This window comes from Lytechinus variegatus, chromosome 7, assembly GCF_018143015.1.
Source record: "Lytechinus variegatus isolate NC3 chromosome 7, Lvar_3.0, whole genome shotgun sequence".
Taxonomy (NCBI): Eukaryota; Metazoa; Echinodermata; class Echinoidea; order Temnopleuroida; family Toxopneustidae; genus Lytechinus; species Lytechinus variegatus.
In genome coordinates this window covers 45,012,044-45,031,328 of record NC_054746.1, presented here as the reverse complement: position 1 = coordinate 45,031,328, position 19,285 = coordinate 45,012,044, and the positions used below count along the sequence as shown (strand labels likewise).

Genomic DNA, 19,285 nt, shown 5'->3' with positions numbered 1-19,285 from the left:
CGATGGGTTAACCCAAAAAAGCTTTATGAAACAGCCCCCTGGACCCTATTACATGAATACCTGTAGACAAATGTGGTTGGATAAAACAACTTTTCCTACGATCTTTGACAAGTCCTCAGCACTTGACAGGCCTGATATCATTTCAAGCATCTATTGAATACATCTAATACTTCCTTTGAAAAGCAAAGTTCACCAACTTCTTCTATACAATAATACTAAATCCATGGGAACATGGGCGGTGTGGGCGAAAGAAGAGTAGAGATGCAGAAAATGAGGCAAAATAAAAAAAATCTTGGGTGATTCCAGGACAATGAAATTTGCTCATGATCAAGCCCTAATGAAAATTAGAACAAATTTGAACAAAGGACGTGATCATATTTGAGGGTAAACATATGGCAAGAGAAAATGGCTCAACATTGTGCCAAGCCATTTACAGGAAGAGAAAAAAGATAAACTCCAGCTATTTCTAACCCAGAAAATTATCCTCATTAGAATAGTCTCACAATCATTTGTAATGAAGATACAGGCTATGTCATGGGGTCTTTAGATTACAATTCAAATTAGAAGACTTCTGCAAAATAGTACATTATTTGGTGAATTATCCAGCTAATTTTTGCAAGTGAAGACAAATAATTTATTCATGTTACTATACCATATTCTGTAAAAAAACAAGATCTATGCCATATTCCATGCTGAAGCAAAAATAGCCCACTCGGGCTGATTTTGTTTCTTCAATCTATGTTGGCTGATCAGACTAGAATCTTGAGAATGAACAAACTTGGTCTGATGAAGAACCACCCTAAAGACTAATCAGCCAATAAAAGCCACATTATAGTCATGTCTGGAAGCAAGTTCACTGAGTCAATGTGAGGAGGTAATTGGTTTCCAATGATCATTGTTCTGCATGAATAGCATCTAATCAATCATAGATGGATGAACTCAACCAACATCATCTTTACTTTAAAGAAATTGATAGTGTGCAATTTAAGATGATAGCTGACTAAGATGCAGGGAGCCAAGATGCAGGAAGGGAGATACGCCAATCAATGATAGATCTGCTCCTGACATAAAAAAAAAATCCAGTCGGAGTTTGTTTTTAAAAAAATCTTTATCAGTGTGTCCATAAAACAGTCTATAGCCATTTAGGGTGTGTTTATGCACCACTATTTTACTCTAGAATCTAGATTCAAATCATGATTCTGCAGAATGACGATTGCGTTTGGTCTCAGTGAATATAAACATCTTTCAAATCACAAACCTGAAACACAGAAAAAGGGGCGTTTTGGAAAGATGTTTCTGTAGAATCACGAAAAAAGGTTGTATAAACGTAATCATGATTTGAATCATGATTTTTATGACATCACCGTATTGGGCTACTTGCGGCTTGACTCTGCTACACCCAGTCTGTGTACATAATTACGTGCTACGCATGTAGGCCTATTTCTTGTCACGTGCATTTATTTAAGTTCTGTGTTGGTCATCGAATCCTCCACTGCTTTTCATTTTGTTTGTCATGGCTTTAACTTTAAGTTCTAGTAAATGAACTGGAAATTTAAAGATGATGAGCTGAGTTTTTGTTGAGATAACAGTGCCAATATCAAATTGGATCTCCCCTGAAATTCACTTCTGAACACAATTTTCGATAAACCAACAAGATGAATAAAAGTAAACAAAATGAGGTAAAATAGACTGAATTCTGAAAGCAAAATATGCTTTTTCGAGAGTTGAAACCATAGAAATGAGAGAATTCTTTCCTTTTATTTCCGTGACCGAAACAGGCACAAAAAGTTGACCTATACATTGTAGATCAAACTGCGCACTGGGATGCACACTGGATAGGCCCGAATCCAATCAACATTAGAATGAAAGAGGTCTAAACCCTGATTCTGTGGTATTGTGATTCATGTTTATGTTTTGAATCATGATTCAAATGATGGTTGAAATCCGAAGAAGATTCTTTCGGGGAAAGTTTTTATTAAAGTTATGGTCTGATAAGCAGGTAAGGCACTAGAATCAAACTCACTAGCCTAGCAGCCACCCACTTCGCCCACGCCCAAATACATGATGGGAAAGAAAACTCCTGTATTTTGTTTCACACTGCCAAAATACCTGCAACATTGGACAAAACTCCCCGTAAAATTTTTTGACATTTTTACAAGTACCTAGTATTTAGAAGGTGATTTCTTTTGGGGATATTACGTTAAATCGCTTTCACACTGTCAAGATCAACTAGTATTTTCTGATCAGGGTAGACCAGGGAAAATTTCCCGAACAGAAAATACCTGGAACTTAAGAACTTCAAGGCAGTCTGAATATGCCTAGAGACTAGAGAGTATATGGTAGGCAGGTGTATGATAGGGGAGTATCTTATAACACACAACTATGCATCTTGTCACTTCTCATCACATCAACATTGTATTTACAGCTTCCAATTTACACTTTTCTTGTCTATTCTCTCCTATCTTGCCACTCTGCTCCCCTCTTAAAACATCTACATTGAATATTAATCCAAAATGATTGTATTCAGGAAGGGATCCAAAATTAAATTTTAATTTCAATCTATAGGAACTGTTATTTTAATTACTGGAGAGCGTGTGTTTTGGTGTGATGGCATGAGGAAGATTTTTTTTCAGTTTTTCAAACAACTTTGCTGTGATGTGTTAGTAATTATACCAAGATCCGAGTGAGCTTGTGACCTTACAAGTAAAAGCTTACTTAGCAAGTAAAATGTCATGATTGTGTTTTCTTTTTATATTTTGAATCTATGCATGTCGTTGTAATTTGATTCATCCCTAAATTTTGGACTTTGGACTATTGCAGTTATAATGAACTGAACTGAGTTCATAGCAATCTACACCATTCTACACAAGTTTTATCTAATACTTTTACCTTACAAATGGTAAATAAGTGTGGATCATGTACCCATGTAATGAGGTAAAAGAATTTGTGATAACACAATCTCAAAATCAAATATTAGATCAAACTAAAATTATTTTTTCAAGCAAATTTTATAATAATTTTTAAAAGATATAATTATGCATTATTCTACCCACCAGTTAATCTAAGACACATTAGTTTATTTCATAAAATATTGAACTGTGTGTTTGCTTCATTTAGCAAAGGTTCTGAGTTAGATAAAAAGTGAAAGAGAACGTTGGTTGTACGGCATAAGGTCTGTACAGTGTGCTTAGTTTGTCAATTACCTATCAAAAGATGAATACTGCTGTATGGGACACCAAAAAACCATTATTCAATTTAGCAGTAAATTTGAGTAAAGGTTAAACAGCGACATCGCTGGAGACACCAGCTTATCTAATCACCGAGAACAAATTTAATCAATTTTTGCTAAAATGAATGGTTTTATACAGTGCTCAGCCACTGCACTCTTAAGGTAAGGCAAACAAAGTTTGTATACATGGTACTCATCAAGATCAAGTTATAACAAGGGTGACCGAATTATACAGATAGAACAGGAAGGTAAATACTTGATTCAAAACTCTACATTCGCTAGTCATGAATAAAAGACTGTAGTTACATAGCTCATTGGAAATACACAATCCAATTTAAATCACACCTTGCATTAGCATAATACAGTGATTGCAAACCTATTGATATTTGGGTTATATTTGATGAGGAATTTTAATGCACTTCTTTTCAATTTCACCAAATCTTGACGCAAAGAAGGTATTCAATTCAGAGAGTCATTCCGAAGGGAATATGAATGTTTCAAGTCCAAGGGGTGTGTGAACAAAAATACCTGAAAAGTTTGTTGCATTGTCACGCAAGGCAATATAACACAACCCAAAACTCTCTTTTACCACCCTGAAAACCATTCAGAACTTTACAGCGATGACAAAAGGGTCCATCCTAACACTAATATTGACGCACCCTGAAGGATGCTGTACCTGAAGCAAATATCATTTAGTGCAGATAATGAGCCTCATATTGTATTCTTCTAAGACAATGTTTACCTGAAATGTTTAGTCTGGTAGAAGAAAACACTTGGTTGCTTTACTTATCCCACTCTGAGCCAGATGAATAGAAGACATGTAACACACCCATCCTGAGTATATTTACAACACAATTATCACTTCAGTTCAACCGTCTAAAGGAGCATTTCAATATCATCTTTGATTAACAATTCATATCATACAACACATCACTATGTTCACACTATCTGTCCAAACTATAAATTTATTGGCCTAGCTTTGGTTTTACAGCAATTTTTGATGGCTTTAATATTTGACTAGATTTTTAAATACCAGGATAATTTGATAAAAAAGGAATTATGGAATTAGACTTTTCAACACTTTTCAATTTCAACTGTCTCTAAAATCTAACATGAAAAAAAATAATTTGGTAGAATTCCTGAATAGAAAAATACCAAGTATTTTCTGTGATTAACTGGATATGAAAGGACCTCAACATTCATTATGGACATGCAGGGAAATGACAAAAATTTTATGTTGTGTAGTAGAAAATAAGATGGCATTCCTAGTAAATTGGTATTGATAGTCTCTAGAAGGTCAGTGTCAGGTCAAAGCTAAAATGAGAGCTAAGGCTAGATACTAGGAATGGTCATTTAGACTAGAGGTGAAGTTCAATCTGATGTCAGGTTGGTTTAAAAAAGAACAAGAAAAAAAATTCAATGAAGGTTGGGTGAAAAAACCATCAGCGGATAACAGAAATGTGAATATATTTAGACTGAATTTTTTGTGGTGTTGCTTTTAAGCTACTTTTAAGCTAACAACAATGTTCGTATATAAAAATGCGAGTTCAGACAAAAATGGTGACATAGATATTTTTCAATAAAGAAATACTATGCCACTTGGGAATCATGACCTAATAATATCCATCCTCTTCTGTCTAACAATGTATCCCAAACAAATTAAGCTCAAGATGGGAAACATTAATCTGTCAAGAATGAAATCACATCAAGTTGAAATTCAATAGTGACTAACCCTGTATGTGTAATTAAATAGAGGTTGTTCAGAATGCAATGAAAGGGTGATGAAAAGTTTATGAAGCATGTGTAAAGAAGCATTATATGAGGTGATTATTCTTTGATGTTAATAGGAGTGTAATAGGAGTGATGACAGAAATGAGTGTACTGCTGACTTCTTATCAGGGTACTTATTGTATTGACCACATCTACTGCAAACTGATCATATATTTCAGAGCTGCTAAGTACTCAAGAAAAAAACAGCTGGATCTAGAAAATCACCTTTCTCTACATTGCAATTGGACTAATCAATATTCATGGAGAAGGAAAACTAATGATCGGCCGGTTGTGATCGATAAGACAGAACTTTGGAGGAGATAGTGACCCTGAATATGAATTGATGGACATAATGTTTTAAATGAATGTGTGACATGCAACTTCAGGTGGAATAATAGAGCACTATTCATCAAACCCATGTATGTTAGTGTTTAGTGTATCTATGCTCTAAGCATGTGTCTGAGCTGAGGTGTGAATAGTCTATCCTAGCAATTATAGCAGACTTGCAGTCTGAACTAACGATGATAGCAGACTGCACCCACAGAAAACATTCTAAAGAGTCAATTGCACACAATCAAAGGAGGTAAACACAGGGAGATGAAATAAGCCCAATATCTTGTTCATAAGAAAATCATTGAGTATCCTAGAAATCACTGAGATTTGGCAGCTACTGCATGTCATCTGAGATCTAAAAGGATATCAATAACATTTCAAATGCAAGTCAGTGGATAAGGCTTAAAATAACCAGACCTATTAATCTAATGGGTGGTGGTTTGTAATTGATTTCCATCTCTATGGGATCACTACATCATGATGTTGCACAATTTCTCATTAGATATAGGAAGTAGCATTGGGCGCAACTTCACACATGCCTCTCGGGACATTAAACCTTGTTGCCATCTAGCCCCCTTCATCTTGAATTGAAGAACATTTATTAATGTTTGAACTTGGATGAGAGTGCATGGACTACCTGCTGTTCTATTTTGTTGTTCAGTCAGAAAGAGAAAAATGTGAATTATGTAGCATAGTTCCCATCACATCTGACCCCATGGAAGGCTCCAAACTCAATCTGATTTCACACGAGAGCATAAACCAACTTTTCCAATGTAAAGGGCAATGTGAATGAATGCCTTGAACACGGAACCCAAAAAATATTCAACCACTAGGCTCCAACATACTTGTTTTATATCAAGGTGAAAGGATGCCATTGGCTGAACATTCATGTATTTAAGAGATGGCACTTAAGTTAATAGCCTTCATTCACCCACTTATTGCATTTATGACTGTTCTGCATGGCGCATGATGTGACACATAATAATTAGCCACATTCTAGGACCAATGCAACACAATCGTCTTTGACTGCAAATGGCATTCACAATATCAAGTACTGTATTAAACATGAATGCAAGAGTAGATATTATCCTGATATACATGAAGTATCAAAAATGGAAAATAGTGCAAAATTAGAAAAAGGAGCAAATTGTTTCCTAAAAAGCAGTCTTGAAAATCACGATGGTTTTCCAATCGTGTTTGGAAGACCACTTTGAGCGTCACCATTACATGTTAAACTGGTTTCCACTATATTAAGGACACAGATGAGAATGAAGTTTATGTCCAAAGCACCTCCTGATATATATATATATATACTGTATATTTGCATGTTTTTGCATCTTAATATGAAAAATATGTCTCCTTTCTCTTAAATTGGGAAATGAAATTGCCAAACAGTCTACCTTAGTATGACTTTTTGCATATAGTTAATACTGTAGACCTGTCGGAAGTGGTAGGTCCTTGTTAAAACCAATATAGAGTGCTAAATATATCACAAATGGGATAATACATTTCATGTGAAAACCTTCTTGATATGTTGACGGGAGCTAGTGTTCGAGTATCCTAAATCAAAACCAGCAGAATAAGGATACATTCTTAATGGTTTTCAGCTTGTACAAACAAAGATTTGAAAAATCGAAAAAGTTACCATTTAATTGGTCCATTTTGAAAATTGATTTAAATTATCAACAATATCAACCAATGCAACACCGAATTGATGCAGTAAATTTTGCTATTCAGGACTTTTGCTCCGGTGACAATTGCTCCACTGCAAATGCCATACATTAATGGAATGTCAACTTCAACCCTGGATTTAACACTTTATCCCCTATCCTAAAACTAACCCTAAACCTAACATAATACCCTATTGCAACCCTAACCCAATATCTTATACGAAATAAAACCTGGAGCAATTGTTGCTTATCAAAGGACTATATGTGCATTGATTCTGTTATGCTAGGTTCACACCAACGCCGCTTTGATGGCGCTTTAAAGCGGCGTGCAAAGCGGCGGCAAAGCGTAACAAAGCTTAATTAAAGCGTAAAGACCGTAATAGAGCATGAGAAAGCTTTGAGCAATTCGGGACATTCGGCAAGAGCGCCAAATTTTTTTAAACTGTTTAAAAATTTGAGGCGATCTGTCACGGATTGAGAAAAGCGGGGAGAGCGTTATTAAAGCTTATCAAGCCGTCACAAAGCTTATCAAAGCTTAACAGAGTTTAAGAGAGCTTGGTTCAAAGCGGTGACCCCACTTTTGATACTTTGCCCATAGGCCCTACAGTTAAGGATTCGTTCAGCCTGATTTTTACCGGTTACAGACCTTTGCAAGAAGTACTTATAACACAAAAATCACTGAATGTGATTTGGTTATTTTTGGATCAATTACTAAATGAAGAGTTGGTCTTTTCAATGAAACAAAGAATAATGAAAAAAAAAACGACCAGAAGTGTATCGGGCATTTTTTAATGGGACACCCTGTATAAAACATGATAAAATAGAAAAGGCAATAGAATAAAAAAATAAATAAATAGAAAAACTCTTTAAAACTTGAAGTTTTCCACAAAGTTTTTTTCTATTTATTTTTTTTTATTATATTTCATTTTTTAATTCAATAATGTTTTATATTTTATTTCCTTTGTTTTATGTTCTCTTTTATAAAATTGATTTTCTAACTAATTTTTTAATTAGTAAGAAAATCAATTTGAAATAATTTGTAATAATCAATTTAACACAAAATGTGTATTTTAAAAGTCTTTAATCGCACATGTCTAAATTTCGAATTCTGCAACTTGATTCCTTTAAATTTTCACTCCTGATGTACAATAGTAGTATTTTTTTATATTTAATGGGTAAGAAATCAATAAAGTCTGTATTTATATTTTTACAAGCAGATGAAATACATAACAACAACATTAACATCAATAATAATATTAAAATCTTCACAAGTACACACAATACAAAAATTATTTCAAACTTGTATTAAAAAAAAACCAATGTGCATATATGGGAGTATGTTCTTATTCCCAGACACAAAAGTCTTTATCTTCATCATTTGCTTCTGACGATATCTGAGCCACTCCTTTCTTTACTCAATCAGGAAGTACCACCCCAGCCATTTTTTGTTGCCAGTCGATAGCACTCACTGGAGAGTATTCTCTGAGATGATCTCTCTGATGTCTGGCATCCACAGTGGCGAGGTTCCCCCTTGCAGGTGGTTGCGGAACATCTTCCCAGTGAGGTCCCCCTCCCCTGGCCCCTAGTACGAAGCTGTGCTCTTCATCTTCGTGGTCCACCGCATTGGCTGCCAGCGCCACCCTCTTCCTCAGCTGGTTGTGGAGCACCACAGCAGTCTCCACCAAATCTCTGATGTTATCTACCTTCTGTTCCAGTGTTCACAACAGGCACCGGAACCTGTTGGTCATGATGCCAAAGGCATTCTCCACCACTCTTCTCCCCCTTGAGATCCTGTAGTTGCAGATCCTCTGTTCATCTGTCATCCCTCTTCTGCTGTATGGCTTCATCATGTAGCTCTTCAGGGCAAAAACATCGTCACCCTGGATGAAGTAGGGGTATCAAGCTGATTTTCTCCAGGGAGGGGGCATGATGGGGGCAGCCCTATGGACCCATCTTCTAGGCATTCGAAAAGCTCAGAGTGAGACATGTGTCATTTACCTCCCAGCTCAATCCAGATGAACTTGTACTCTGCATCTACCAATGCCAGCAGTGGTATAGAGAAGAAGCCCTTATAGTTGTGGTAGAGACTGTCTGTGATTGCTGGCTTCTTAATGGCTGTGTGCTTTCCATCCAATGTACCAATTGCATGGGGGATATTCCATCTCTGTTCAAACTGCTGGGCAAGGGTGCTCCATGCTCCAGGGGTGGTAGGTATGTTGAAGACCTCATCTTTATATGCCTCTGCAATGGCCCTGCACACTCCTGGAATCAACTCTGATATGGTTGAGATACCACATCTGAAACCATATGCCAGTGATCTGTAGTTGTCCCCAGTGGCCAGATGTCTCAAGGTGATTGCCAGGCCAGCGGACAAAGGGTGCCTGCAGTTAGTCTCTTAGTCGCTTCTGGATGACTGGTGCAACTCTCGCAAGGATCTCATCGAACATCTCAGGGGTTACTCTGGTGAACGTTGTGAAGGCAAAAGGGTCCTCTAACCGCGGTTGTGTGTCTAAGAGGATAGTGTACTGGCCATATACTGCTGTCTTCTTTCTTCAGTGAGCCATGGCCTGCATGGTCCAGCAGCACCTGATGAATGGTCTTCTCCCGCCTGCTGGTAGTTCAATCTCCTCTTGTCGTTGCTGTTCTTTCTCCTCTGCCTAGAGGGCTATCATGTAGTAATATACAGGGAGACAAAGGTCATGTCTACATCATAGGATGGTTCATAGTCTGGTATATATTGAACTTCCACATCTCGTTCTTCTGCCAAAGATGAAACGATGTCGTGTATCTGCTGCATCTTTATATACTCTGGATCAGAGTCGGGATGCAATCAGAATCTCGTCATTGCGTAACAGAGCTTGACAGACCCTATCAATGCACAAGAGATCTTGATAATCGTATCAGAGCGTTATTTAAAGCGTGATAAGCGCATCAAAGCTTATCAAAGAGTAATAAAGCATATCAAAGCGTGATTTAAAGCGTAATAAATCCTGATCAATCGGCATCATAGCGTGAGAAGCCGTAGCTATTCGGGAAATAATTTGTCGCACAAGCGGGAACGAACTTCGTATCAGAACGCATCAGAGCTTATCAGAGCATAACATATCTGATGAGATCGTGAGATTTTTTAAAAGTTGAAAAAAATGACGCCGAATTGATCGCCGATTTAAAGCGCGGCATTCGCCATTGGTGTGAACTTAGCATTAGCTGAACAGTGAATCTTCGGTTGATCTTTTCAACCAATGTTTTTTATCACTTTCTTCCAATGCTTGGTAACAAGGGAGAGTAGGGGATTTTCTTTCATGGTGAAGCCTAGAACTTGATGAAAGGTACAATACCATAAAGGTTTACCCTTACTGTCATGAATGGGTGAAAATGATTTATTTATGCTACAAAGAACAAGAAGGAATGGTGAGAGTAATGTTCAAATGACAGGTGTAATTCCCAAATTTTGATCCCATTAATGTCAATGTCAGTATCAAAAGTTACATCCAAGGTGATGACAACCCTCACCATGTTGACAATCTACATGCGCTGACCTACATCTCATAAACCTTTCTCTTTTCGCACCCAATATATCTTTCAGCAAGATAAACCAAACACTTGAGATTAGTGGCAAACACCTTTATATCTGACACATACACAGAACATTCTAACAAAATTACAATCCCAACATAATATTATTTTATTTGACATATTTCAATGCATAGTGGGGGAACATGTAGGTAATTGTCTGGCCAAGGTCCAAGTCACCCTGTTGATATGATTCTATTATTGCCAAAGAAATCTCAAACATTCTTCAACCCCATCCTCCTTTTAAAAGAGAAAATCAGTACCATATCATATATCATCCAATCTACTTGAACTACTTAAACCCACAAAAATTCAAGTTCAATTGTTGAAAGGAAATATAAGTGTCATTTTTTAGTAAGCCTACAATGAATATAATTTAATGTTGAAAAGATTCTTTTGTGATTAAGTATTAATCAGACAAAAGTGCCCCCAAAACTTACCCTTGCATGAAGTTGAAAAGCAAAGGAGTGCCAGTAGCCTCCAGTGGTTATATAAAAAAATGATTTATTTGTACAGGGTAATACTATAATAGAAAAGAGTCACTTTTAGTACATGCCATGTCCGACCAAGAACTGTGGATATGGTCAGACATGGACCTACTAGCAGTAGGTCCATGGTCTGACCAGCATTAGTGCAGCTAGCTGGTCTCTCTTGATGAATCCACCCTGGTCCCTTGAAAGAGATCACTTCCTCTTTCTATGCTATCATCACTAGCTAATTTTGGAAGGCGGCTGCTACCTGTATGGTATTTCATCTGTCTGACCATAAGAGCATTTGGTGAGATATTCAATGATGGTGATACTTGGTAACCCCATAGTAATCCTACTCATCAAATCCTCCTGAACTCCTTAAACACTCCCAGGGGCCATGTCATAAAGCTGTTAGTAAGTTAAGAGACTTTAAAAACGACTGATGAACCTTTCTTACGCGCTTATCCATCACCAATGAATATACCATTTTCCAAAAGAAAGGATCACCAGTCGTTCTTAAAGTCATTCTTAACTTACTAACAGCTTTATGAAACACTCACCAGGGCCCCAAATTACAAAGAGTTATGATTGATCTGACCAACCACAAGTCACCAACGCCAACATCTAACATGCATGTTTGTTCACAATGATTTCTAGATATAATGTATAACTCTTCAATTCATTGTTTCTTTGATAATTTGGTGCGTTTCCTTTGTTTACAAGCACAATGTCCTTTACGAAAAATTATGACAATGATGGATTTCCATAAAGTTTAGTTTAATCAGTTCGATCACAACGTTTTGTAAGATGGGGCCAAAATTCACAAACTCAATTCAACCTACAAAATCCTTCATCTCCATCTTTAAAGAAGGAAAATAGATACTGCCCAACCGTGAACACTTCACACAAGAACAGAAACCTAAACTGAAAAAATATTGAATTGCAATTTGAATATTTAAGCTTGTAAATGGGAGACAATATATGCATGATAGTTTTAGCAGGTTCTATTATCTCTGGCCCGAAGTAACATGTTAAAATGATTCAAATGATTTCACTCAGTGAATCAACAAATTGCATCTCTGAATAGCTTCTCAGGACCAATATCCTTTAGAAATAAGTTGCTGAAAGTTTTTCACATTTTGCATACACAAGCTGCAATGCATCACAACAAACTATCACATTTTCACTTGTGTAAAACCCATCAACACAAAGAAAGAAAATAAAGAATAATGGTGTTTGCGAAAAGCGAATGAACGAAAGGTGCAAACATACTACAGACATTTCTGGGGCACGATTTAATACAGAAACCTAGTAGGTTTTTTCTGAATGAGGATTGGAGCAGGTTGTCACTATATATGTTCCATATGCTTGACCTAATAAACAGGAGCATATTTGCCTTTTTGTTGGACCAAGACAGAGTTGTGTTACATGTGGTTGATATGTGTGGACTTGATGACAAGTCTTCAGGAATGGCTACTTTGAGGGTTAACATAATTTGAGACAACTTTTGGAATGTTAATAGCATGTCCACAACCAAAATATATTTTGTTCTCCAAATAATTGCCATAACACTTGTGCTGATGTGTTGTTGATACCAAATGTAGGTAAATATGGTAAGAAAAGAAACAGTAAAAAAATGAAGAACAGATGAGACAAGTGTAAAATACAAGCATCTCAGTATTATCAGTATTATCAGTATTATCAGGATTCGACTTTAAGAAAAGCAAAACAGAATCAGAATTCCAGTGGGTGATTATTTGGCAAAAGTAGGTGGTTTCAGACCGCCTCGAAGTTCGCCAGTTCCAGGTATTCTCTGATCGGGAAATTTACCCCAATCAGAAAATACCAGGTATTTTGGTAATGTGAAAGCAAACTACGCGTAATATCCCCGAAAGAAAATACCCGCTAAATAGCAGGTACTTGGCGAAATTACGAGAACTTTCGTGGGGATTTTTCCAAGGTCGCAGGTATTTTGGCGATGTGAAAGCAAATTACGGGAACTTTTATCCCAGCGTGTCGTTGGGCGCGGCGGCGTGGGTGGCTGCTGGGCTAGTGATTTTTAATCTCCCGCCTTGCCTGCTTATCAGACCACACTGCGCATGCTCGTAACTTCGGGAACTTATCCCGAAGGATGTGTTTCGGGGCGGTGTGAATGCAGGAATAATTAACGGGTATTTTTTAGCCTTAAAAAGTTCTCGTAATTTAACGGGGATTCTTGTGATCGAGGCGGTTTGAAACCACCTAGTGATGCACAGAGTACAAGGAGAATAATTGCTCTGTATTTAATATGAATTCATATACCAAAGTCAATACATTATCTATATTCTTCACTTCATTTCATACTACCTAAAGTGAACACTGCACAAGCCTAGTTCACATTCAAACTGTAACATTGGAAAGAGAAGTAGCTTTCTCAAACCCAATTATACATGCTTTCAACTCCATTTTTCTCCAAATATAGAATAATTTTAACTCTAAGTACTTCCACCAGAAATATTTTTTTAAGTTCCTTTATTCAACCATCTATAAGTCAATACTTATATGATATCGGATGGCTAATAATGGAATACCAGAAATATTCCAAGGGTTTGGGCAATATTCCACGAATCGAAGACGTGTGGAATATTGACCCTAACGAGTGTAATATTTCTGGTATTCCATGAAATAAAGCCATCCAATATAATTATCATCATCTACCCCCCCCCAAAAAAAAAAATGAGAGAGAACTTTGATCGAACTTGTCATACCATTACTTACCACATACGACATCAACCCTTCATCAGATCAAATTTGACTGTTATAGATGCAACTCACATGTATTTCATTATGTCACTAAATAAGCGTCATTGTACTCTATGCTTTGTGCATCGCATTGCGTTCATTGTTGTAAACATTGTATATTTCATGCATTCGCGGTCTCATATGGTCTCATATTCAACAGCAGTTTGCAACGTTACTACTACTACTACTGAAGCTGCTGCTGCTTCTTATGGTCATGAGAAGAAAGGGTAAGGGTCCCACCAACCCATCGACCTCCAAAATTGTTGACAGGCAATTGATGCACACCCAGATACGCCTTTTAATGATAATATTTTATCTCTATTAATGTCCGTCTGTTAAAACAAATTATTCACATTTCTATTTTTAAAATGCATTAGGCCTCATCATCCATCTATAAAACTAAAAGGATGAATTGATATACTGAAATGATAGTTGAAGGAACCATGACACAAAACTGTAATGACTGATCATATTTCATTGGCTTACATTATATGAGGGCGTTCTCATTATACTTTCTAAAACTAGTTTACTGGAAACTGATTCAGGAAACCACTTTGGAAGATCACTTTGCTAGCATTCCCACTTGATCACACGAAAGTGGTTTTCAAAATCACTTCACGTAAAGCACTCTTGTTGCTATGGAAACGCTCTCAGCGGGGTGACACGTTTCGCGCGAAATTCGAAACCGCAGCATATAGGCATTCTACACCTGTCGTGTGGAGTAGCGCGCTCGAAATGTGCGAAGATCGCTTCCCGAAGAAAGATTGTGTCCTCACTTACGCTAAAACCAGTTTAACGAGGCAAAGCGATCTTGAAAACTACATCGCGAGATGGTTTTCCAAACTGGTTTGGAAGATCGCTTCCAAGACCGCTTTGACCGTTCTCACTATGCGTTAAACTAGTTTCCACTAAGCTAGTATCCAGTAAACTAGTTTTAGGAACGTAGTGAGAGCAGCCTCTATGATCTGGAACTGATTGGTTAAATTGTAAGCTCAATAACAGGAATGCTCAAACATATCTTGCTTAGCATTTTACCATTGTTGTTTGAAGTTAAAACTCCTTTTAATCTCTTAATAAACAATGGCAAATTTATATAGATGTATATGTATTAGAACATGTCTTACAAACTTCATACATTTTTAATTTTGTTTTTATAACTATGTACGATGTACATGTACAATCAATAGTGGGCATCAATTTGCCATGTGTGTTGCCAGGCACAGATATCAATAGTACAAAGAGAAAGTTGAATTTGTGCTTCAAATACAAATTGACCCAAAGATTATACACTAATTAGTCCTTCCTTGGTTTTATTAAAAAATAAACATATGACTGGACAGCAAGGAAGATCATTAGAGGCTACCAATCTATCTCCACAATGTACAAAAGTGCATTTCTATTCCTGGGACCTTCATCACAAAGCTTGGCAATTGATCTTAGAGATGATTGGTACAATAAATTGAACACAGATGATATATGGAATTAATCACAGAAATCAGCCTTGTGATCAAAATATAAGCTTTTGTTTCAGGAGGCCTTGATCATCAAATCGCTCTACCTCATGCAAGCCTCATCTTTAATCCTCTCCAATTAACTTCCCATACAAGCAAGATTGGGAATTATGTTTTTATATTAGACAAGATATCACCTGTATGAAAACCATGTGACCATCTGGTGGAGCTATCTGACGGTGAGTAATCGCAACAGATAAGCTCTTTACAAGGGAAGAGATATTAGTCGTTGGATTAATTACACTTAAAAGGTCATCTTGGAGTAGCAAAACACACTTTGTTTTACTTCTTGTATATTTGATTAGATCTTCAGACGAAGGTACATCATCTGCTACAGTAATCAAACAATCAAATGAACAATTTGTCTTATGGTATATCTTGAACAATATCGATAATTAAAACAACATTTGCAATTAAGTATAAATCATTAATGATTTAATTACTGAACTGAATTGATCTAATTTCTAAATGTGTCATTATACACGTATCACACATTGATTTTTATTTGAACATATCCAAAGTGAGCAAAGACACAAATATCAACTTTTTTAAGGAACCATGACAAAGTTTATCCAAGAACTACTAAAGAGGTAATTTCAATCATAATCCAATGAATAATGAACTATAAAGTTATCTGTCCCTGTAACTGTCAATCATTATTGCAGTTATCTGTGATTTGTCATGCTGAGACAGACATCATAAACAGACAATAATAGATAAACCAGATATGGACTACATGCTCTCTGTCTGACACTATTCCTTGAATGATCTCTGTATCAGTGGTACTTGGTACTACTTACATGCAATAATTTTTAGTAGATAGTTCAGTATAAAAATTGTTTGGGTCTTACTATAAGCCTATTTATTTCAAAAAAGAAAAATCACATTTTTTGTACATGCTTAAAAAAAACTAATGTATTTTGGCTGTGTTTTTACACTAATACACATTTAAAATATTATCAGTGATAATGACAATCACAAATCCTCTTTCGACAATCTTGTTTTCAAACTTGAATGACCCTCCCCCTTCCCTTGTACAACATCTCCTATCCCCTTCTCATCCACCATAATCCTCATTAGCCTCCTCTACCCTCTTACAACCCCTAATACCTCCCTTCCCCTCTCTTCCAGCCCCCCCCCCCCCCCACTCCTTCTCCATCCACTTATAGCCCAATAAACTATTCTCCCTTCCTTTTCATACACCCCCAACTATATCAATTCTCCCATGTCTCCAATTAGAAATCTTTCATCTTCCTCCTGTCAGAAGTTCACCCAATCTCTCACTATGTATATCCTGTCATCCACTGTCAAGCTGTCCACCCTAGTACTCATTATCTCATAACAGTTTCTAATAGGTTTGTATTGTCAATCATCGTTATCACAGCAAACCAACATTCTGCACATCATCTGTAGTGTCTGCCTGGTATGTATCTATGGGTTCAGACTGTTGCCCAAGGGTAGGGGACAAGCTCTAATCTCTATACAATCCATCATTTACATCTGTCTCCAAGGCTTGGACACAGACTCTGAAGTCTAAACTGTGCAGATAATATGCAGATTATGTTAATGAGGGTCGCATGGTGCTAAAACATGACTAAAGGTGGTGCTGCACCATCCCGAGTTTGCTCAGTCTCAAGATTTTAGAACGCTTGGCCCTCTTCGCGATTAATCTCGAGATTCAAGAAACCCCGTCTCCACCATCGCAAGAAGAGCGATTCCTTCTCAAGCGAGGCATCGATGCATTATGGTCTGACGCCGTGAATAAATAATCCAGAGTGCATCTGCACCTACGAATTAGCGCGATAATTCGTAAAATAGCGCGCTATTTTGTAAATAATCCCAAGTTGAATTGGGATTGCAGTCTCAAGATTAATCCTACGAACTAGCGCGATAATTGCGTCTCGATTGCAAATAATCTCGAGATTGCTGAGATCTGGATAATTTGCCAGATCAGAAATAGCGCGCTAATTTGAAAACTCGGGATGGTGCAGACGGCCATGGACCATGGACCTGGGAAGAGATCACACGTGCAAATTTCAATTAAAAAACATCTTTGCCCAACTGATTAACCCTACAGGCAACTCTTTCATCCAAATTGCTGAGCAATTCAATCAGGGGGGAGGAAAGAGGTTTTCTGCACCTTTCAGACTAGATGATTGGTAGACAATATAAAGAGGCATGGGATAGTCTCTTCCTATTGGATAATAGTGTGAACCCTAGGGATGCTCTCATGGCATTCATAGCAGATATGATCTACATACTCATCTCACAATAAGAGCAATCAATCACTCCATGAGTATTTCACAATATATATTACGGTGTATGGACAGTGACCTGTCACACGAGTCATTCATTTAGGCATTTAAAATCTTGAAGGTAAAAAGCCAGAAGGATGAACTACAAGAACAAAGTGAAATGTAAAAATTTGTGAACCAGACTGCAATCAACATCATTTATTTAACATATTGCAGGCCTTGAAATAATCGACGACCATCAACGGCCACGGCCGTCGATGCCCCCATTACTGGCCGTCATGCCCTTCTTCTTTTTGCTATAAGTTATGCCCACTAAAAATGTGCCCTTTTTTATATGGCCGTGGTGCCCTTTTTTCTCATAAATGTGCCCTTTTTCTGATATATAATGTACCCCTTTTGAAAGTCTGCACCTTTTTTCTGAGCGAGGAAAACTTTTCTCTGATCTCAAAAAGTATTCAATACCTTAGCTTTACCAGCGACGTCCAGTGCATGTATGCAGTCTAGTCCGAAGCCACGCCGAACGATGAGCTAGCTATACACAGCTGGCCGGCCGGCCGGCCGCTAGCGCGCTTTACATATGCTATGTAAGCTGCAGCATAAGAATGGACGAGCGCAAGCTCCGTATGTGTACTACACAAATGTCGCGCGCGCTGTACTGTTCTGGCGAGCGCGCACGATGCGTAAGTACAGTACTTTGAATGGGAGTGTTTCATAAAGCTGTTTGTCAGTTACGAACGACCGGTGATACTTTCTTGGGTGCTAATCAGATTCACATTTAATTACATGTAGCTCAAGAAGGTATCACCAGTCGTGCGTAAAGTTCATTTTTTCTTAAGTAAATAATGTGGTTTGGTAATGAATCTGATGTATAACATCGACTATGGAAAGCCCCCCTCCCCCACGCCGCGAAACTGTAACACCTACAAATAATTTATTACATGCCCCTTAAAAAGTGGCCTTGGTGCCCCTCTGTATGGCCTTGGTGCCCTCTGCTGCCTGGCCTCAGTGAAAAAGTGCCCCTCAAAAAAGTGGCCTTGCCCCCCAAAAATCCTATTTCGAGGCCTGATATTGAATATAAGAATGAAATTGGTGATTGATTGTCATTTTATTAACATGATATTCCTTCAACTACATTTAACTTTTTTTGTACAAAATTTATGTTTTATTTCTCTTTTCTATTTTGACAACACACAACAGTTATGATACATCATTCTGTCTACTCCACTTTGTTCATTCTAGTCATGGTCAAAGGTCAAGTCCACCCCAGCCAAATGTTGATTTGAATAAAAAGAGAAAATTCCTATAAGCATAACACTGAAAATTTTATCAAAATGGGATGTAAAATAAGAAAGTTATGACATTTTGAAATTTCGCTTGATTTCACTAAACATTTATATGCACATCCTGGGTGGTATGCAAATGAGGAGACTGATGACGTCATCCACTCACCATTTCTTTTGTGTTTTATCATATGAAATATTCTAAATTTCTCCTCATTGTCAAGTGAAACAAAAATTGACTCCTCCCTGAACATTGTGGAATTAGCATTGTTTAAAATTATATGGTTCAGTCAAGTCAGTCCCTATGTTCAAATCTGTAAAAAAATGAAATATTGTTTTATTCAAACAATAAAAAAAGAAATAGTGAGTGATGGACATCATCGATTGACTTATTTGCATGTAACTGTGTTGTG

General features: G+C 37.2%; 1 protein-coding gene across 1 annotated transcript; it reads right to left on the bottom strand.

Moving 5' to 3' along the window:
• Nucleotides 1-8,992: 8,992 nt before the first annotated feature.
• On the bottom strand, nt 8,993-9,799 carry LOC121419454. Its single transcript, XM_041613932.1, has 2 exons — nt 9,687-9,799; nt 8,993-9,299 (listed from the first exon to the last, which is right to left on the bottom strand). The coding sequence occupies exons 1-2, from the start codon at nt 9,797-9,799 to the stop codon at nt 8,993-8,995; spliced, it is 420 nt and encodes a 139-aa protein (XP_041469866.1).
• Nucleotides 9,800-19,285: the final 9,486 nt, after the last annotated feature.